This window comes from Crotalus tigris, unplaced genomic scaffold (assembly GCF_016545835.1).
Source record: "Crotalus tigris isolate CLP2741 ecotype Arizona unplaced genomic scaffold, ASM1654583v1 scf7180000020963.25688851:1431469, whole genome shotgun sequence".
Classification (NCBI taxonomy): Eukaryota; Metazoa; Chordata; class Lepidosauria; order Squamata; family Viperidae; genus Crotalus; species Crotalus tigris.
Genome location: NW_024098281.1, coordinates 459,065 through 480,830, shown reverse-complemented (window position 1 = coordinate 480,830; position 21,766 = coordinate 459,065). Strand labels below are relative to the sequence as shown.

The following is a 21,766-nucleotide window of genomic DNA, read 5'->3' as shown; positions in this document are numbered from 1 at the left end:
TGCTGTGATGCTGCTGGGGGCCCTGGGGAAGACCATGCTGCCCAGGGGCAAGCAGGCACAGGGGCACCCCCCCTCAGGACAAAGATACCCTCTGGCTTCCTTTTTGCTGCCTGTGGACAGTATTGAGCGTCAAGACCGAGGGAGGAGCTGTGAGCAAAGCCAGGCATCACCTCCTCTCTGCTTGCACTCAGCTCCTCAAGACCCTTTGCTAGAGGCCCTGCAGGAGAGCCAGGAGGCAAAGAAGAGCAGCAGAGCTGAATTTCACAGCTTCGCGGCTCATTTGCACTCAGACTGGGCAGGGACCCTCACGAGGGAAGGATCCCAGGCCCATAAGCATGCACGGATCTAGGCGAGAGCTGCACCCAGGCAGCGCCTGACCAGCCTCACGCAGTGCACATTCCTTAAAATTTCCCTTGAACATTGGGACGGGGAGGAGAAGGGCAATAATGACTTTAGGCACTAATGACTTTCCTGCAGAGCAGGAGAGCAGCTCCATTCAGGGGTGTGTGTGTGTGTGTGTGAGTGTGTTTCATCAGATTCACCTCTGGGATCCTACTGGGGAAGGTGCACGGAAACAAGGCTGGGGGGGGGGGGAAAGAGTTGCGGGGAGAGGGTAGGTAAGAAGAGAAGCTGTTGAGGAAAGCCAGGGACAGAAATCTGCTCTTGCTGCTTCCCCAATAAATTGGGGGTCTTTGTAACGGGCTTCGATGGGGCTGCTCTCCTTCCTCACTTCCGGTCACTTCGCCTCCTCTGCCTCCGTTCCCCCCCCCCCAGCAAACTGGGCTGGACCCAGGGCCTCCAGCTCTGAAGGGGGCCAGAGCATTCAAGAGGCAGAGACGCCCTAATGCTATAATTCCAGCCACCTTATTCGTCCAATGCCAGCTCTGTTTATATTGAAATCGGTGTCAGTTTTTGCATCACCTCCTCTCCCACAGACGGGATTGCGAAGTGAAAGCTACAAGCCACCCTCTTTGGGGCAGGAGGGGTGCTTCTCCCCCCCCCTTCCTTGGCAACAGATGGGTGCAGGATGAGATTGCTGGCTTAGGACCATCTGGGGAGGGGCCCTTGCCCACCTTCCTCATCCCTTCTTTTCCTCTGACTCCGCCTTCACCTGTGTTTGTCCCCCACTGATTTTTGTGGTGTCTGTGGGCTCTTGCGTGTTTCTGGACAAGAGTGGGAGGCGAGAGGAAGCAGCTGTTTTATCATTTATGCATCGATCTGTTTTGTGACCAGATTTCTTATTTTATGGGCAACCTCTTTATCAGTAATAATTCAGTCCAAACAAATCTAATTTAGATGTCACTAACTCTAACACGGGAAAATATGTTTGCCTCTACAGGCAGGTGTGTCTGCAGATGTCCTGCAGGTGCGTCGACTGGGAAATCTCCAGATGGGGCTGGGAAGAACCGGAGGTCCTTAGCCGGGCCTCCTTCCTTGCCTTGAAATGGGGAATTTTCACTAACTTTGGTGTGTGTGTGTGTGTGTGTGTGTTCTTCCTTCAGTTCAGTTTAAGAGCCAGTGACTCCATTCTCAGCTGCCACCGACTCATCCATCAGCCAGGAGCCAAGAGGAGGGGAGGGGACCCTTCCCCAATTTTTCCTCCCCAAAGGGGGAATGAGCAGGAAAGGCTGGATTGGAACAAAAGCTCCACCCTTGAGGTCCGGAGGGCTTGGTCCAGCCACAAAAAACAGACAAATCACATACCCGCTAATGTGGCGGCCACAGAAGCAGAGTGTCAGGGCACACTGCTTGCAGGCGCATTGCGACGCAGCCCTGCCTGCCTTGTGCCCGTTACGCAGCCGTCGCTTTTGGAAAAGCTGACCAACATGTCCGTGAGAAAGGAATCAGCAAAGTGACCAGAGGCTTCTGGTGGCCATGCAGAGACTCCCAAACCTCCCTCTCCCATCCACCTGAGGAGTTTTTATCTAGGCACATAAAAAATAAAGACACAAACTGTGTGTCTCCCAGTCAGCCTTGACTCCAAGTGACCACCTGCACAACTCCTGCAGTTTTCCTGGCAGGACTTCTCCAAAGTGGTTTGCCCTGGCCATCTTCCTCCTGGGGGCTGACTGGGAGGGCCGGACCAAGGCACCCAGCTGGCTTCGTGCCCAAGACTGGGTGGGACAATGGTTTCCAGGGGTCTCATCCATGTAGTTATGAAAGCTGGTCTCCTTCTCTTACTGTCGAAAACCCAGAGACCAGGCACGGAGACGTTCCTTCCCACCCCTGTTGCTACCAAAGTTGCTACGTGGCCTTCCTAGATATTCACTGGTTTCCTTCCTCTGATACAAGTACCTGTGCCAGTGCAAGCCTGGGCCTGCCTGTCTACCCACAACGCAGAGGGCATGCAACGCACTCAGCGGGAGCACCAGGGCGGCTGTTCTGGAGGAAGGGGGGCAGTTTCTGCAGCATCTGAGAAAAATGCCTGTGTCAACGCTGCTAATATTGAATATTCTTGCTTTGACAAAATATGCAGAACTGTCTGGTATTTTTAGAGTTAATTCAGATGACAGAGAAAAGGGAGGGGGAATAACAAAAGCCTGGGAAAAGGAAGGGAAGGGAATCTCTGCCCTCTGGGCTAATTGGAAGATGTGATTTGTGACTGCAAGATAAGGGAGGGGTTTAGCAAGAAAAGTTAGATGCCAGCAAGAGAAGTTCAGATTCTGGCATAAACCTCCATGATGTGCCGTCAGTTTGTAACACTGGTAATAAAGGCTTTAGGATAAACATGCCTGGAAGTTCTTTGAAGTGTTTCATTAGTCGGAACCATGACAGCCTGACTAAAAGACTCTACAAAGGAGGGAGCTCAAAACCAAAGATGGTTCTTGTGGCAAGGGACAAAACCACGATTATCCAAATGGGCAGCAAGGGAAAGATCAAAGAGTGTGTGGGTCAGACAGGGCAACCCTCTCCCAGGAGCATGTAGAATTTCAAGGCCCTGCAGGTAAAGGCCCAAGAGGAGCGGGGATTCAATAGAGACGTGCTCCAGGGTTACCGACAGACGCCTGGCTGCTCTCAGGGGCTCTGCCTGACTGACCACACAAAGCAGCAGAGAAAGCTCCCTTTGAAGTCCACCCCACCTGAGAGACCGTTGGCTGGATGAGATCCCAGGGAGAGATGGAACGACACCCACATGCCCTCTTCCATGCCCGCTACGGCAGCAGAGACAGCCTCCTGCAACGGGAGGCAGGGGAGCAGAGCCCACCCAGCCTCTCTCAAAGACTTCCATTCATCTTCTGAAGGCGGCCATCTCGGCTGGCAGCTGAGAACAAGGATGACCTTCCGCTGCCATAAGGGAACCTCCCCCCCACACACTGATGGCCTTGGCCACCACAGAAGGCCCTCTCTCCCACCTTCCAGTCAAAGAGGAACCAGGGACTCACCTCTTTAGCACCCATGGCCTCAAACATCTTTTCCAGCTGCACCCTCAGCTGCTGGACATTGTTCATCAGGATGCAGGGCTGAGGGAGGGAGGAAGGAAGGCAAATGGCCATCAGATTTCAAGGAGGCAGAGAGAGATCCACAGTTCCTTCCTGCAAGCAGCCACCTTCCTGCAAGCAGCCACCTTCCCCAGCACCATCTGGGGCAGCAAAGAAGCCCAACTGCTAAAGAAGGTCTGGATGAACAGAAGACCGAAAGACCCATTTCTACTTCCTTGGTCCCAGGGATGATGCGGGAGCAAGAGGGACATTGTCTGTGGTTCTTGCTCTGGGCTGGGTCCATTTATATACTGCAAGAATGGATTGGAGCCCTGGCCCACCCAGTCAAGTCTCTGCTCTCACACGGGCTATCGAGCTGCCCAAGGAAGCCCCCCCCAACTCTCCCAGCAGATGACTCCCGAGGCAATCCCGTGGCCCTCAGGGCTAAGAGCCCAGGACTTCCTTGCACTGGTCCACCCCTTGCTTGAGGCCAGCCAGACTGGCACCAGCACGTCTTAAGATAGTGAATTTCAACCCTGATCTAACCTTGCACTAAAAAGGATTTCCTTTTCTTGACCCTGTTTACCCCAGGATTCTGTTTCATTCTATCCCATATTCCAATATTTGTGGGAAAGGGAGAACAGCTTCTTCACTTGACCCATGTTCAGTTCTGAACACTTCCCTCAAGTCCTTTCTCATTGACCAGAAAGCCCACAACATCACAGTCTTTCCGCCTAGGGAAGCTGCTCTGGTCCCTGGACCACCACAGCTGTCCGCTGGGACCAGAGCCTTGGAGTTCTCCAGATGGAGAAAGGCTGGTTGGAGACTTTGCTCCAGCAGAGAAGGACTTTGAGAAGCTGCCCAGATAACTTTGCCCCGATCATGTCTCTTACAGCACTAGCCGCTGATTGCCCTACAGCTAGTGCCACGACGTGCTGGCTGCCTCCTGGCCAAAGGGCAGCCCCTTCCCTGGACGGGTCAGTGCCTGGGCCGTCAGGCCATGTACTTACCACCTTCTCCTTGGAGCAGAAACTCTGGAAAATCTTGGAGACAACATCAGCATACTGCACCAGCACCTTCCCGATGGTCTACAAGGAGATCAGAGACCTTAACTCAACCTTCTGAGGAGCAGCACAATGGACCATCCTGGATGGCATTTTGGCAAAGACCAAAGGGTGGTGGTGGAGAATGGTACCTTGGCGAAACGTCGCATGTAGCGAGCGACAATGGCTGGATCAGGACATTCCAGCTTCTTGATGATCTCAAAACTCTGATTCAGCTGGGTGAAGATATCAACCACCGAGCAGGAGAAGAGGGCGTGCTCAGACGTTTGTTGAAACTAAACCCCAAACAGAGAACAATCACAGTATGGGAGAATCTACCAACATGCCAACCTGGATTTGGAAAGGCTGGGTTCACATAACAATGAACCAGCAAAACACCCCACCACCAGGATTAAAGCCACCCAGCTTTTCCAGCAGGGCAAATGCAGATATAGAAAGTTTTCCATTTAGTTGAATGTGCTGTGAGAATCAGTTCCTGAACTCTAGTCACAACTAGGCCAAAAGGCAAAATAAAAGAGGTGCTTAGAGAAGAGATGGCTGGAGAGCTGACTGAGCAGGAGCTGGTCAGGAGGAAGGGTAGCAGAATGTGTGTATTTCCCCACCCTTATCGCACCTGTGAAAGCCACCTGTGGCCCTAAGGTGACCCAGATTCTCCTGGGCACAGTGAGACCACAGCTTCATCTGCAGGGTCATTGTGAGAGACACCTAGCCATAAAGTCACTCAGCTCTGCTCCAAGTTGGACTCATCTGAGGCAAGTCCCACGGAGGTGACTTAAGGCTCAGTCTGGCTTAACTCTTTTCTGGGAAGAGTTTGACCCCGTGACTCCCGAGGAGGTGGGCGGGTTTCTCAAAGCTGGGTGTGGGGCCACTGTGGGTGAGATCCAGGTCCTTCCTAGTTGGCTAGGGCCTAGGGCAGGGGTAGGCAACCTTGGCTCTTTTATGACTCGTGGACTTCAACTCCCAGAATTCCTGAGCCAGCATGGCTCAGCTTGGAAACCTCTCCCTTTCCCCTCAGCATGGCTGGCTCAGGAATTCTGGGAGTTGAAGTCCACGAGTCATAAAAGAGTCAAGGTTGCCTATCCTTGGTCTGGGGGGACAGGAAGCGGAGGACACAGTGCTACGCTGGGTCTCCCTCTGGGGCTGGTCCCAGTTTATTTGTTATATTTAGATGCTGCCTTTTCTCATCACCTTGGTGACTCTGGGTAGCTTACAGCCGAGGGGGGGGGAGGCCTAGTGCACAGCCCCTTTTCAGGGCCCTCCCCACATCTATGTGAAGCTCCTGGGTGAAGTCCCTGGTTGGAAAATCCAGGTCCGATGAAACTTGGCACAGTCGGTGAGAGATCGAAACGCGCATCTTTGCCTTTGCCCCCCATCCACCCAAGTGTCCTCATGAGAATTCTGATCCTGAGCCACCCACCCCTTTGCTTTCTATTCATGCACCCGCTGCTGCCACCCTCCAAATGCCAGTTTACCAGAGCCAGGACAATTCAAACCAAGGAGAACGGAGCCCTGCGGCCGGGGCTTCTCCTTCAGCACAATGCGAGAGGCTAACCGGAGGCTATCCCATTCGTCCATTTGCTTATCAGGAAGACAGGCAGGGTGTGTTATGTGTGGGTGCGACCAAGCTGGCACAACGGAAATACCCTCTGCCCAGGAAAGGGGTGGAGGGGGGAAGGGTGGCCGTGTCTTTCTCAGCTTCAGCAACTGCAACCTGTTCTGCCTGGGGCTGTTGCCCCCTCCCACCCAGGGGCTGCAGGACCCAAGGAGGGTCTCCTTCCCCACCTACCCCGTCCTTCTTGTCCCGCTCCAGAGCTCCGTGCAGGAATTCCAGGGAGACCTCTTCGTTCTCGTCCAGCCACTGCACCACGAAGGGCTCGAACCAGCTGCAGATGGGCGGGAGGGGGGGGGAGAGGCCTGCATGAGCAATTCTGCACTCTGTCTGGGACCAACCCTGGGCAACTGTCCAGGCAGCCAAGATCACTTCTTGGGGAAACCCCCCCCCCCATCCACTCCCCTCAATCGAGATGCATCCCAGCTGTTTTCCCAGGGATTTTCCTCCTGTCCTCCTTTGCTTCCCAAGAGGAACCCCTCCCAGCACAAGGTCCCCAAGCAGCCTCACCTTCCTCCCTTGCCCTGTCGTGACCTTGGGGGCTCCTGTTCCTGCCCCCCAGGGCTTTCCTCCTGGCCTCCCTTGTGTGAAGCCAGCCTGAAGCGACACACCCCCTCCAAAAAGCCAAGGGAACCTACATGTGGGGTGACTCCCGACTTCCCTCGCCTATCTTGCCCCTCGGCTTGGCTGCCTGCAGGCAGGAAAATGAAACGGCCGCCTTTCTGAAAAGTTTCCTTTTACAGCTCCTGGGCTGATCACGGTCAGCCTTTCGCTTAGCGACCATCTGAAGTTACGACAGACCCTGGAAACTGGACTTACAACTCAAGATTCAAAGTTACGACATCCACGCCCCTGGTCACGTGACCACATCCTGGCCACTCAGCAACAGCCCCGTATTTACAGACCCCTGCAGTGACCCACAGTCACAGTCCCCGCAGACCGTGATTTATGACGGTTTTACCGGAAAAGAGGCTGTAAAATGTTTTTACATTAAAAAATATTTATACGGTCACTATTCATGACTTTGGGCTCAATAAGTCATAAGGACTTCCTGTAAATAGATAAACACCTCCCTCCCACCCAGAGCTTCATGGCTCCCGGGTGTCTCTGTCCACTGGCCCCCAGTCAAGAGCATAAGAGCGGAAAGGGCCAAGTGCCAGGCTTGGTGTGTGTGTGTAGCAATGGCTGGGCAGCAGCCACCAGTGGGAGGAGCTGGCTTTCCCATTCACTCCCTGGGGCACAGGGAGACACCCCCCCCCCCCCCGCAAATGAGGCTGGGGCCCTTTTAATGGAGATGCCCGAGATCCAGCCTGCCAATATGTATACATCTTGGCCTGGAAGCCCTGATGGAGCCTGGCCGCTCATGAAGGGGCTACGCAGGATCAGGCCTTGAATGGTGTGTGTGTGTGTGTGTTTGTGTGTAAAATAAATCCCCCCCCCAAAAAAAAGGTTGTGGGAGGAGGAAAATAAAGCAGATCTCTCTCCCCTCCTCCCCCTTTCCTCTCACAGCTGGAGAAGAGACAAGGGAGCTGAGAGCAGGGTCTGCGTCTGCATGCTGGAGCCCTGGCTCAGAGGCCGATAAAGGCCGCTGTGCCAGGCGCCCTTTCCTGGCCGCACCAACCAGTTCACACACACGCAGGCCCCAATTATACAGGATGGTTTTTTTAGACAAAGAAAGGGACACATTTCATCCATAGAGAAAGATGCAACATGCTGTTTTTAAAAAGAATCATCAACTGAGGCAGGAACACAATTAAGTGAAGTTGGAAAAAGGGGGAGGGGGTGTTGGATTAGTGCTAGGCTAGGGTCAGATAGCTTGCCTAGGGATAGACGAAGCAGTTCCCCCCCCCATCCTACCCCCCAGCTCCCCTCAAAGCCCAACTGCCGCCCCTCCTTCCCACTCATCCCCCTTGGCCTCCCCCCCACCTGCTTCTCCCTTCCCGCCCCTCCCAGAGGACAGCTGGGAGGATGGAGAGAGGAGAGCAGCCCCACCATCTCTTGGCCCCCTGCCCCCCCCCCAGTGGCGCAGCCTTTCGGTGCCACCTAAACAAATTGCTTGCCAACAAGGAAGGAGCCAACCCAGACCCAGACAGCTCCTGACAGCTGACGACTGCCCTGGGCCAACTGCAGCAGTGGCAGAGTTTATACTCCTGGTGCTAATTATGGGCTGCTTAAAACGTGCAAAGGTGATGAAGAAGGAGGTGAGAGACACTACTCCAGCAGCCTGAAATAACCCTCGTTTCCTGTGTTTGTGTTGGAAGGGAGAAGCGCTTCTGGGGCCCAAAACCGAGGAAGGCAGGGCACACACGTCTGTCACAGCTTGGAAAGCCGCTGTCCTGAGGATCAGAAGACAGCAGCCTGCTGGCTGGGCTCCTAGATAAGAAAAAGGCCCCCTTCAGCCCCCCAGAAACAGTCTTCCAACAAGGCGCTGGAAGGGGGACGTGCTCAGCCGGGCAGGGAGCTGTGCCCGGAGCACTGTTGCAAGGGGAGGCTTCCCTGAAACCTGGCCTCTGCCCGCCTGCTCTGACCTGGACGCTGGAAGAAAGGGGCTTTTAAAAACCCCTCATCTTTTTACCAGTTGGTGCCCCCCAGGAGGGGGAGCAAGATAAGCGGATCCTTAGATTGTGATGGGCTTTTCCTCCCGTCAGAGGGACAGGAGCAGCAAATAATAAAATAGGATAGGATAGGATAGAAATAGAATAGAAATAGAATAGAAATGGAATAGAAATAGAAATAGAATGGAATAGAAATAGAAATAGAATAGAAATGGAATAGAAATAGAAATAGAATGGAATAGAATAGAATAGAAATAGAATAGAATAGAATAGAAATGGAATAGAAATAGAAATAGAATGGAATGGAAATAGAATAGAATAGAATAGAATAGAAATGGAATAGAAATAGAAATAGAATGGAATGGAAATAGAATAGAATAGAATAGAACAGAACAGAATAGAATAGAAATGGAATAGAAATAGAAATAGAATGGAATGGAAATAGAATAGAATAGAATAGAATAGGATTGGAATAGAATAGAATAGAATAGAATAGAATAGGATTGGAATGGAATAGAATAGAATAGGATAGGATTGGAATGGAATAGAATAGAGCTGGAAGGGACCTTGGAGGCCTTCTAGTCCAGCCCCTTTCTCAAGCAGGAGAACCTATCCTATACCATCTCAGACAAGTGACTGTCCAGTCTCTTCTTAAAAACCTCCAGTGATGGAGCGCCCACGATGTCTGAAGGCAAAGCTGTTCCACTGGTTAATTGTCCTCACTGTTAGGAACTTTCTCCTTAATTCCAGGCTGCTTCTCTCTTTGATCAGTTTCCAACCACTGTTTCTTGCCCTGCCCTCTGGTGCTTAATCCCAATATTTCTGGTATCTGATGGAGCTGCAAAAGTGAGCGGGGCCTGTGCCTTGGCATCTGACAGGCACTCAGTAAAAGGCAGGGGGCAGGCAAGACGGAGGGTCGCAGGAGAGCCGAGGGGCCCTGAGACACCTCTAGGGCCCAATCCTTAGCCCACCCGACAGTGGCCTCAGCAAGGAGCATAGCTGGTAATGCTTAATGCGGGGACCCCTTTCGGTGTGCAGGGGGGCAGCCTGGACAATGGTCCACATTGCCCCACAGCCAAGGCCAAGCAGTTCAGTGACAGATCCAAGCCAAATGCCTTGTGCCAAGTCCTGGGCACTGCAACCCACACTCCTGACTTGACACAAGGGTGGATGAGCAGCATAGGCCCAAGACGAGGGCTCAGCAGGACCACGCTACGCAGTTATTTTGTTATTCTCATAAGCACAACTGAAACCATCTTCAGTGCTGGGGTGCAGGCCAGAGTCCCCAAGCAGCTGCTGAGGAAACCCACCCGGGGGAGGAGACGCACAGTCTAGGCAGGGCTGGGTCTGGAGAGAAACAGGGCTTCTTCCAAAGAGCCTTAATGCTGATAACCGGCACGGAGAGTCCTGAATTCTCAGCCAGCCACCCAAAGGGGTCCCCAGAAGTGTTTCTGGTTGCTGCCCTCCTGGCTGCCCCCTGCTCATTCTGGACAAGAGGGAGCCCGTGCAGCCCACGTGCCACTTCTTCAGCTCCTCCCTCTGGCCTGAACGCACTTCTCCTCCTCCTGCAAACCCCTCCCCGAGGAAGCAGCCCCACAAGCTAGCCCTGGCATCCCCAGCTCGCCAGTCTCCCCAAAGCTCCTGGCGTGACTCCAGACCCAGGCAAAGGATGGCCTCCTCCCACTCCCTCTTGGAAGCAGCTGCAAAAGTGTCCCAGGAGGGAGGGAGAAGAGTTGGGGAAGGGCAAGAAGGAACTCACGCTGGGTACTCGGGCACCATCCCCATGAAGGCTGGCAGGCTGCAGAGGTACTCGTTATAAAGCCACTTCACCTTGAAGTGCAGATTCATGTAGTCGGCGCTCCTGCACAGCCGCTGCTTCTCATGCTCTGGAGGAAAGTGGGGGGGGGGGAGAGAGGGAAGGCAGAGAGTGACCAGGCTGTCAGGAGGCAACGTGCATTGCCACGGCACCGTTCCAGAGAGCTGCCAAGCAGAAGGTCCAGTGCAGGACCCCAAACTCTGAATAATTCCTGGCCACTCCAGGCGGGGGGAGAAAACAGGGCCTCCGTTTCTGCAGTCTGGCAAGTCCAGAGCTGAAGAGAGGTGTGTTCTTTGGGGGACGATCCCCACCTGTCTGACAGCACCACTTCCAGCCCACCCCTCTCCAGTCCCGAGGAGGCAGCCATCTGAAGCCACTTCCCCCATCACGGGCAGCCCTAAGATGGGCGAAATCTGTTGTCATCAGGGCGAATACCGTGGTTGTAAGAGCAAACACCACGACTGCTAAGCCACCCATGGCTCATTATGGTGCAGTTTTGCTGAAAACTGGAAGCATGGGCTGTTTTGCGGGAAATCCACTGTAAAACAGCGGTCATGTGACTGTGGGACACAGCAAATGGCCGTAAATGTGGCTGGGCTGCTGAGTGCCCAAAGTTTGGTCACAAGAGAGGGCGACTGTGGCAATTTGGGAAAGTCCCCCTTTTCAGATAGCTCGTAACTCTGGAGACTGGTCATAAGTTGAGGTCCACCCGTCCCGACATCATTCCCATGTTCCCTTAGACCAGGGGTAGGCAACCTTGCTCTTTTATGACTCGTGGACTTCAACTCCCAGAATTCATGAGCCAGTCCTGCTGAGGGGAAAGGGAGGTTTCCAAGCTGAGCCATGCTGGCTCAGGAATTCTGGGAGTTGAAGTCCACGAGTCATAAAAGAGCCAAGGTTGCCTACCCCTGCCTTAGACCAAAGGCTCCCCTCACTACTTGGACAGCCTTAATATCCAGATATTCTTAACCCTTTCATCAACAGCACCGGGCAAAAGCCGCGGAGCTCACCACAAAACGTGGCCTTGCTGCCGGCGGCCGAGAGGATGCCCGAGGACTCACCTTCCATGGCGTATTTCATATCCTGAGCGAAAAGATTCCACATGACTTCCGCGCTTATCTTGCCCACCGCAAGTTCTTGGGGAAACCTGCAGGAGTGGGAGGAGGCGTTCAAGGGATGCCCCTTGCCCTGGGGAGGGGGGGGACGTCCTGGCCCCCTGCAAAGGAGGAACTCCTCCCCCCCCCCCGTGCAGGGCTGCTCCCTGCCCAGAGAGAACGGAGCCGGATGTCCTCCAGAAAAGGGCTGCCTGCCCAGCTTCCCCCAGGGCATCCCTGAGGCTTTCGGTTCCCATGCGCCTGGTGCACAGCGTCTTCCCTACCAGGCAAAAGGGTGCCAGCGTGGCTACTGTGCCCCCCCGCCCAGGAGCTGCCCCTCAGCACAGGCCCTCTTCAGAACTGCTCCGGGGCGGCTCCTGCCCGCCTGGCTGGACGGCCACCTGCTTCCCTCGTGCCCCTGCTTCCCCACTGCAGCGAGTGCATGCAGCCCCCAGCCCCAGGGCCTCAGGCCTTGGCATGCAGGAGGGGGAAGGGGCACCGGACCGAGGAACAGCTCTCACCCCTCTCCTGGGCGCTAACCGGAAGCCGCCATCTCAACTACACAGTTATTGTTCCACAGACGGACAGACAGACACAGACGGACAATAGACAGGCCCTGCGGAAGGACACCACGGACAGACGGACAGCAGAGCCCCGGCCGGCTGTTTTTGTGCCGAGGAGAGCTTCCCTTACTGGTTGAGGACGGGGGCGTAGGAGTTCTTGTCCTCCTCCACGATGGAGACGATCAAGGTGATGAGCTTGGGCCAGAAGTCCAGGTTCTTGACGCTGGGACCCTGCTCCTCGGGAGGCACCTCCTGCGCTTTGTTCTGGGGGAGACCACGGGCACTCCTCAGACCAGGGCGCTCCTTTTCTCCTACCCCGGGAAAAGCCCCAAATTCACGCACGCACGCACGCACACACATAACCCCCTCCCCACTGGGGGCTGTGAGGGGATCTGCAGAGGCCGTTTGAGCAGAGAAGCTGCTCTGCTGCAGAAGGAAGCAGCCCCCTCCCCCTCTTGTTTGGGACTCTTTATTCAGGAGAATCCCTTCTTGGCTAGATTCTCCCTTTGCTTTTTGAGGGTCAGCCTTACTATGCTAGGATTAATGAGAATAGTAAGAGCACTTAGACTTGTATACCACTTCATAGAGCTTTAGAGGCCTCTCTAAGACTTGTATATTGCTTCATAGAGCTTTAGCGGCCTCTCTAAGCAATTTACAGACATAGCATCTTGCCCTCAACAATGTGAGTCCTCTTTTTAGTGACCTCGGAAGGATGGAAGGCTAAGTCGACCTCAGGCTGGTCATGATTGAACTCTGTGAGCAGTTTGCCTGTAATACTGCATTCTAACCATTGGGCCCCCATGGATCTTATAGAACGAGAGGGAGAGGAGGGAGGGAGGGAGAGAGAGAAAGAGAGAGAGAGAGAGAGGGAGAGAGATAGAAAGCAATAGAAATAACAGTAGCCTTTAGAGCAGTGGTTCTCAACCTTTTTAATGCTGCGACCCCCAACCGGTCGTAAGTCGAGGACTACTCAACCGGTCGTAAGTCGAGGACTACTCAGCTGGTGCAGCACCGTTGGCAGAATGGGACTTTTGGCGGGCTCAGCAGGGCAGAGACAGCCCTGGACAATTCCTATGGGCTTTTGAAAGCCAATAGAATTAGACTCTATTCAAGAGAGTCTCTTCTATTGGCTTTCAAAAGCCAATAGAATAAAAGGGAGTAGCACAGCTAAGGAAAAGGGGGGGAAAAATGGCGGACTGCGTTGTTTGGCGACCCCCGTGAAATGGTTGTTCGACCCCAAATGGGGTCCCGACCCACAGGTTGAGAACCACTGCTTTAGACTTATATACTGCTTCACACTGCTTTACTTCCCTCTCTAAGCGGTTTACAGACTCAGCCTATATAGGCCCCAACAATCTGGGTCCTCATTTTACCAACCTCGGAAAGATGGAAGGTGGAGTCAACCTTGAGCTGGTCAGGATCGAACTGCTGGCAGTGGGAACGCAGAGTCAGCCTGAAGCCCTGCACCCTAACCTCTGCGCCACCAGGACTCTGTCCTTCTTCTGATACTGCCACATTATGCAGACCAAAAGGGTCCCTTTCCTACCTCAGGGATTTGGGTGGGGGTTAGTCTCTCCTCCCCTCAAGACAGCCTGGCTCATCCATCTGCCCCAACACATACACACACACACACACACACACACACACACACACACACACACGCTTACGTACTGAGTCCATATGATACTCCTGGCTGTACAACTCGTGGCAGTTGTTGAAGATGTACTCATAGGTGGAGTTGAGGCAGGCCTTGACGCAGCCCTTGACCACCTGACTGGCACGTGGGGGGCTCTGCAGCTCCTGGACCTGGGGAGATAGTGGGAAAGGAGGTGAGGAGAACCCCTGAGGAGGGCCTGGCCTCTCATTTCCCTTCTGACCTCTCCTCTGTGCAGCCCTGCTCCTCAGGGCACCACATTCTCCCTTGGACTCCCGTGGAAGCACCTCTAAAGGGAGCCGAGAGCCACATCTGGATGCAAAGTCTGGACCAGGAGAGGCCGAAAGGAGTTCCTCCCAGGGCTTAGCTCAAGACTTGATCCTTGCAGGACTTTGGTCCAAAAGCGTCTTGCAGGGAGGGGCCCACTCCCACCACCACATTCCTCTGCCACACATGGGGAGGGTTCCACTCTAGGCGCCTTCAAGCTCCAGAAGGCCCATCGTTATATCCTAAAAGTCTTCTTCACCCTGGACCCCCCCTCCAAATGGGTGATAATATCATAGAGTTATGGGGTTGAAGAGACTTGGAGGTCTCTTCTAGGACAAGTCCCCCTGAGGACACCAGGGCATGGGGCACTATCTCAAGGGGCAAGGTGGATGCAGAGCAACCCTTCACCTCATTGCCAGTTCCCATCCTCCCTTCCTCTTTGGGATGGGAAAGTCTTCGGCCTGCTGTCCACAGGTGAAATGACTCGGCGAGGCTCTGCCAGACAACCTCTTTGGACCGAGTCCACCGGAGAGGACTTTTCAGCCCTTCCAGGGGTGATCTTCAGAAAGCAGAAGCTGAAGAAGGCCACGGGGGTTGCATTAAATATATCCAGATGCCTGCTCTACAAAGCCAACTTGACAGTTTGGTGGAGGAGGGGGGGGGGAAATGTTCCAGGAGCAAACAAGGCTCCGTGCCCCTTCCTGACAGAGGGACTGTGAATAGTTTGGCTTGTCAGAAATCATTTCACAGGCTTCCTATTAATTGAAAAGAGACAAACACAAATTTCACAGGCAATCAGCCGCCTCTGCTGGGGAGAGGCAGCGTCTCCTCCTCAGTCTAAGGTGAGCTGTCTTGTTCCTGGCTCTCGTCCTGCCCCCAGAGGTGCCCCCTCCCTGCCACAGTTCCACTAATTGGCAGGCGAGCAGTTTGGCAGCCTGCCAGTGCCGGGGGCAAGCTCATCGCCCGATTGCCAGGGAATAAAAGCGGCAGCAGGCTGACCACGGCAAAAGAGGGATTTCTTGCTGGATTTGCAGAGTTCGTGCTGCTGGACGTGAAGGGAAGTCCAGGGAGATGGGGGGGGGGAGAGAGAGAGAGGATTAGGCTAAGTCTTCTGCGGCGATTTCTTCCTTTCTTTCATGGATGGGGAGGGGTGAGGGGATCACATCTCAGCGCTGGAGGGAATTGAAATGGGGTCTCTCCACAAACAGAAAAACAGACAAGGCTGCAGTGGGATAAGGGGCGTTTCTGTGCAGGAACAGAGGAGGAGAAGACTCAAGAAAGAACCATCTCCTGTCCTTCAAAAAGCACCAACGTTGAAATCACGGCTGCTTAAAGAGGGATGGGTGAGGAGGAACACACACGGGATCCCTTAGGACAGGGGTGTCAAACTCAATTTCATTGAGGGCCGCATCAGCATTGCGGTTGCCCTGGGGGGGGGGAGCTGTGGCCTGGGAGGGTGTGGCCTGCTGGGTGGTTCGTGTCAAGGGTGCCTGTGGGGGCCTGGGCAGGAGTGGGACAGATCTGAGGGTCTCTGGCAGAAGGGGGTGGGACCAGGGCAAACACCAAGGCATGGTCCATTTCTTCATTCCTCACAAAGGGTGACACCTCCCCAGCATGCACCCAGGGGGCGGAGCCAACGTGACAGGGGCTGGTTCCTCGCTGTTTCCAGACGGTCTTGTGGAGCTAAGACTGAATGCGTTTCAGCATAGATGGCCACCACAAAATTGTACACTGGCTCCCGGCCGGCCTGGGCCAGGGCCAAGGCAGCGGGGGCCATTCCCTCACTGTTTCCAGGATGGCTTCGCGGGCCACATGAAACCACTTCGCGGGCCCCATCCGGCCCCCGAGCCTTGTGTTTGACATGTCTGCCTTAGTTCTTCACGCTCCGCCATGTATGGGGCACAGCAGAGGCGGCTGACTGGCTGGTATGGCCAAGGCAGCCTCTGAATTTTGGAGGGGGGGGGGGAGCACACACAGACCCACATCAGCAAGGAAAAAACAGGGGGCTCTCTCTTTCCTGCTCCCTTTCAGGTCTCGGCTTTGCCCTCCCTTGCGGGACCGACTGGGGTGGCAGGAGCTGGGAGGGCTAAGAGAGGCACACCAGCGGCAGCAGAAGGAAGATGGCAGGGGAGGCTTCCCACAAGCAGACCCCCCCTCCGCCCAGGCAGAGGCCCCAAAGTCAGGAAACTCCTCTCCCTCCCCTCCCCAGCTTTCAAATTCCACGAAGGACCTGTGGTGCGGGGAATTTGAACCCTAAAGATCTGGGGCCCCAAGAATCTGAAAGAATAGTCCTACCTTCATTCGGAAAAAGGTGATGCTGGTCAGCAGGTCCACGGTGGACTTGAGGTCCTGCAGACGCTCCCGGCTGCTGGCGGGGAAGTTGTTCTGCAGACAGGGACACAGTGGGGATTTTCAAGGCCTGGGATCCCCTGTGAGGAACCCACCAAGCCTGCTCCTGGGAGGGGGGGCAGCGCGGCTGCAGCAGGACGGGCTGAATCCCAGAAGAAGCCATGGTTGAAAGGCTGGGGAGGGGCCCTACGGGAGGGGAGCTGGAGCAGACTAGCCCGGGGGTCCAGCATTTGCTCTTCCTTCTCCCACCTACAGAGCAGCAAGGGGGAGAAGAACCATGCTGGTTTGAACCTTCCCGTGATGAGATATGCTTCCTCTACTGGTACACACACACACACACACACACACACACACACACACACACACACACACACACACACACCTTTGATACCTGGGTCACTCCTAAGTTATGGGGAAGGTGTGAAAATCTTGCCTCAAGTGGGTGGGGGGGGAGGACAGAGAAAAAGTCACTCTGTCCCCACCAGAATTCCTGAGCTCCTTTCTTCTGCTCGATGACTGTCTCACAACAGAAAACTTCAGCAGGAAACATTTTGGCACCTAAATGCCGGGCGATCTGATTTTTCTACTTCCATGCCTCAATAAATGCAAACATTACTTCCAACGACTCTTGCCATATTCACTCCCTTGGACAAGCTTCTTATATTTTAGGTGTCACTTTAATTCCCTTGATCTATTAACACGCTCAGTTTACTGTGTTGTTCCAATCCCTCCACACCCGGTTATTCTTTAATGAATAACTAACACACACACACACACACACACACACACACACACACACCTTGTTTTTAAGGATGTCATTTATGGGCTTTTAGGGTGTCAGATTTTCTCGCAGCACCCCTGGATCAGCATTTCAAGAACCTGCACATAGGTGTACAAAGGCCATTTACAGGTGGCCCTTGACTTATGACCGTAATTGAGCCCAACATTTCTGTTGCTAAGTGAGACACTTTTTGAGTTCCCCCCCCTTACCAATGCTGGCCAAAAGCCAGGCACCCCTGACCGTGTCCCCCCAAAGATGCACGCCAGCACCACGGAGCCCCAGGGGAACCAGCCCTCGGTCCTGGTCCAAGAGGGAAGGCAGGGGAGGGGTCGCATCCAAGTCATTTCAGGCAAGATGAAGCCCAGCCAGGGGCTGACAAGGGCAGCTGGGGTTGGACTGCCTCTTCCAAAGCAGCAAACTAGCCGCTCTTCCAGAGAGAGAGAGAGAGAGAGAGAGAACATCCTTCCCGCAGAGTGTGAAGATTATTGGTGGCAAAAGCCTTTTCTCCCTTTGCTACCTGAGACCCAGCCGGTTGGGGGAGATCAATCAAGAGCTCCCTCATTCAATACTTTTATCATTACAAACAAGGCTTAATTGGGCCGAGCTGCACTAGCGCTTACATCCAATTACTAGTGCAAGCGGTCGAAGGAAGAAGCCTTTTATCCGAGCATTAAAGCACTTTCCCTGACCACGAATTCAAACAGCAGGATGCCTGCAATTCTGAGCGGGTGTGCCCCGTATTTCCCTAGCAAAGATGGGGTGAGGGTGGGGAACGGAGAAAGAAGAGGTCCGGTGATTCAGTCCAGCCAGAGCCTAACTGAGAGTGAGGGTACCCAACAGAGGCCTAGAATAAGATGCCCCTCTGATCCTTCCCTCTTGAAGAGGCGCCAGGTCCTCCTGCCACAGGGGTTTTCCTACTCTTATGGCCAGGCTGTAGTCCTTAACAGAACAGAACAACAGAGTTGGAAGGGACCTTGGAGGTCTTCTAGTCCAACCCCCTGCTCAGGCAGGAAACCCTATAGCAGTGGTGGCGTATCTATGGCACGGGTGCCAGAGGCGGCACTCAGAACCCTCTCTGTGGGCACGCGCGCCGTCACCCCAGTCCTAGGCCTTCAGCTGGGTTTTATAAAACCTTTTTGCTTTAGGCCTCCACCTCTGTGTACCAAAAAAAAAAAAAAAAGGTTCAATCAATCAATTTCAACTTCTTGCGGGGGGGAAAAAAAAAGATCTTGCAAAGTTGGAATGGATTGTGTGAACTTTTTAGTCCCACCCAGTCTGCCGTTATCACCGCAGCCACGCCCATCCAATGGGCCATACCCACCCAACTGGCCACACCCACCTGGCCCTCAACGATACATAAATGGGTTTTGGGTTGCAGTTTGGGCACTCGGTCTCTAAAAGGTTCGCCATCACTGCCCTAGATTCTTTCAGACAAATGGTTGTCCAGTCTCTTCTTAAAAATTTCCAGTGTTGGTGCTCATGTATTCAGCCTCTTCTGATTCTTTGTGACATCGTTTCACCACGATTGTCTGTAACTTGTTTTACTTGAGTTCTCATAAGCTCCTGCTTGAGTCATCAGCCGTAGTATCTTTTTCAGTTGCCTTACATTTTTTTCCAAGTCATAGGATCTTCTCCAATGACTCTTGCTTTTTTTTTCTGTGTCTAAAGTATCTAAGCTTTAGCTTCATTCTTAGTGCTTCCAGTAAGCAGTTTAGTTTTAGTATAGATTCCAGTATTTAGTATTTTTCTATTTACTGTACTTATTAACCTTCCCAATCATTGTACAACAAACTTAAAACTCTCTGGACACTGTACGGGTAGTCCTTGACTTACAACAGTTCATTTAATGACTGCAACAATTCATTTAATGACTTAATACAGGCTCTGCTCTGGGTCACTCAGAGTGTGCACATCTTCTAAAGGGGCACACTCAACTCAGTGAACGCCCGGCTCTTAGTGCCAGGCCGGGCCTTTCATCCGTCAAAAGATCACCCACGAGGAGAGATTTATCTCAGGTTGACCAAACAGGTTGACCAGCGGTCAGGCATTGAGACTGAGTCCATAAGGAGGAGGCAGTTCTGGAAGACAGAACTAGAACCAAACCACCAAATAGGCTCTCTCCATGGGTGGATCACCACAACCCGCCACACCTCCTCTTCCCACAACCGAGAAGTTCCAGCCTGTCCCAGAGCCCCCCTGACCCACCTCCTATAAACCCTCCGCCTCAATTGGAAACTTGCTCTCAAGGGACCAGTCATTTAGTGGGGCCACGGCCTCCACCCCCTTCTCCATGGACTCCAGTAGGTTGCAGGGAGGGTCTCTGCACCAAGAGAAGAACCAGTCGGTTCCTACCTACACCAACTCTAGTCCGACCTCAACCTCTGTCCTCCCTTACCATGCTCCATTTTTCTTGGTGTCCACTCAGCTACTTGTGGCCACCATTGCACCACAAGTCCCCATCTCCACCATCACAAAACCAGCAAGGTCCACTCTTGCCACCAACACCAACTGCTGCCATTGCCTCAGAAGGGCTGATCTGCACAGTGGATCAGTGATCTCCTCCATAGCGGCTCAACGGCTCCGGGCGCAGGCAACACCCAGAATTTGACGCTGAGATTCTCTCGCTCTCCATCCCCCAAGACTGACGTTCTCCAGCGGCCTGGAGGCCCATGCCTGATGTTTCTCCAGCTGATGCCTCCATCACAGACACCCTCCCCCCCCCTTAACCAACACACCCCTACAGTGCTATTCAGCTCCTGAGGCTGCTTGTCACAAACAAGCAGCTTGTTCTGGCCTGTCTTTTAAAAAACAACGGTGAGCAGCGGTCATATTCCTCCTCAGCTGCCATTTCTCCAAGCTCAACTTCCCGTTCCTTCCCTCTCTCCACACAGAGCAGAGTTTCTGTGATCGGACTCGCTGCCCTTCCCTGGACCTTTTCCAGTTTTTCTGGGCTCTTCTTTTAAGTGGACACGGGACTCTTGGCCAAAGTGGAATAAAGTGGGACAGTTCCTTTCCAGGGTGGGGGAGAATACCCCTTTATGGTGCTGGCTCATTTGTAGCCGCCTCACACTGCATTTCGCAGTCCACCACATCCCACTTCCAAATTTTGCAGGCAGGTTCCTGGCGTAGGATCTTCTGCGCAACAACTGTCAGTGGGCCAGGTGACCCTATTCTCTGACAGCGCAGGCTTCTCTTCCCTAAGGCGAGATGTTAGCATTTGTCTCTGTTGAATTTCATTACGGTGTGCTACTTGCAGCTTGTTTCGTTAGCGTACTGAGACCATTTTGAATTTTACTTTTTTCTGTCTTCTAGGTCATCTGCAAATTGGATAAGCATTCCATTCCTACTGAAGAGCACATGCATGACCGCACGTGCACGCAAGCAATATTCCCACAACTTATTAAAAAAAAAAGAGAGATGCTGCTTACACGGACTTGGCAAATCCAGTTAAGAATGGCCTTGGTTAGTCTCCCCTGGAAGGCAGACCCAGGGGCCTCTGGATCCCGGCCACCATCAAAACCAGTCTGATTTAGGGCCCTGGGGGAGGGGGAGGTGACACGTAGGAATAGTTGTGGTCTGCTTCTGAACCCCATTTCTTTCTTGATAGAGAGGCTGCAGGATTTCAACCCTGCTCTTCCCCAGGCTGTTCCTGGATGGCCGCTGAAAGGTCTCCAGGAGACCAGAATCCACCCCAATGTTGCCCACCCTTACTCTGTTTATTTTGCTTTGCTTTGTTTTGTTCATTTATTTTATTTATCTATAACAGTGGTGGCAAACCTATGGTACGTCTACCAGAGGTGGCACTCAAGAGCCCTCTCTGTGGGCACACACGCCGTTGCCCCAGCCCCCCCTCCCCTGCAGACCCCCCGTCACCAGCAGCCCCTCTGGAGGAGGGTTGCCCCTGGGCATGGCCTGCACAGAGCAGCACAGCCAAGGACATGGCAGCCAGGCAGCGGGGACAAGACTCTGCCCTCCCACCCCATTGCACGCAGATGATGCTGCGGGACGTGGGCGGAGGGCGTGGCCACCATGGTGCTGCTGGGCCACCTGGGCGATCTGCAGTGGGCCGTGGAGGCAGTGGGTGGCCCTGCAGGCAGGGCAGGGGGCAGAGCGGGGGTGGGCTGGGGCGGGGGTAGAGTGGACGGGCGGGGGCGGTTTTTGGGCACTCAATCTCTAAAAGGTTCACCATCACTGATCTATAAAATGTATTTATTTACAAAATTTATTTATCTGGGCAGCTTACTATTATATATACAGTTAGAAAAAATAAGAAGTTAAAATCAAGTATTAAAACCAAGGAGACATGGGGAGTGTAGCGACGGAGTGGGGGGAGGTGGGATACCTGTTAGGTATCCTGAGTCATTTGTATAATGCAGATAAATATTCCGTCTGCCTCTTTTACCCAGATCAAAAGCCCATCACTTTGGAGAAATACGCAGAACTCCACCCTGTATGCAGTTGAGGCTGGGGGCTGCTGGGAGCCCAAGTGCCCAACTCCGGGCCCGCCCTGGCCAGTCCAGGGATCATGCCCCCTCGCTGCCAGAGGGGCCACGAGGCCTTAAAGCCAAGTCAGGCTTTGCCCAAACCCTATGGAC

General features: G+C 53.7%; 1 protein-coding gene across 7 annotated transcripts in view; it reads right to left on the bottom strand.

Annotated features, from left to right (window-relative positions):
* Nucleotides 1-21,766, bottom strand: part of UNC13B (unc-13 homolog B) — a 153,222-nt gene that overhangs the window by 9,096 nt on the left and 122,360 nt on the right. For all 7 annotated transcript variants that reach the window (XM_039369071.1, XM_039369072.1, XM_039369073.1 and 4 more), the window contains 9 exons: nt 16,337-16,426; nt 13,792-13,926; nt 12,251-12,384; nt 11,525-11,610; nt 10,407-10,533; nt 6,270-6,366; nt 4,615-4,758; nt 4,430-4,507; nt 3,384-3,461 (listed from right to left, as the gene is read on the bottom strand). In XM_039369071.1, the coding sequence (XP_039225005.1) occupies nt 3,384-3,461; nt 4,430-4,507; nt 4,615-4,758; nt 6,270-6,366; nt 10,407-10,533; nt 11,525-11,610; nt 12,251-12,384; nt 13,792-13,926; nt 16,337-16,426 (969 nt within the window). The remainder of the gene's footprint in view (nt 1-3,383; nt 3,462-4,429; nt 4,508-4,614; nt 4,759-6,269; nt 6,367-10,406; nt 10,534-11,524; nt 11,611-12,250; nt 12,385-13,791; nt 13,927-16,336; nt 16,427-21,766) is intronic.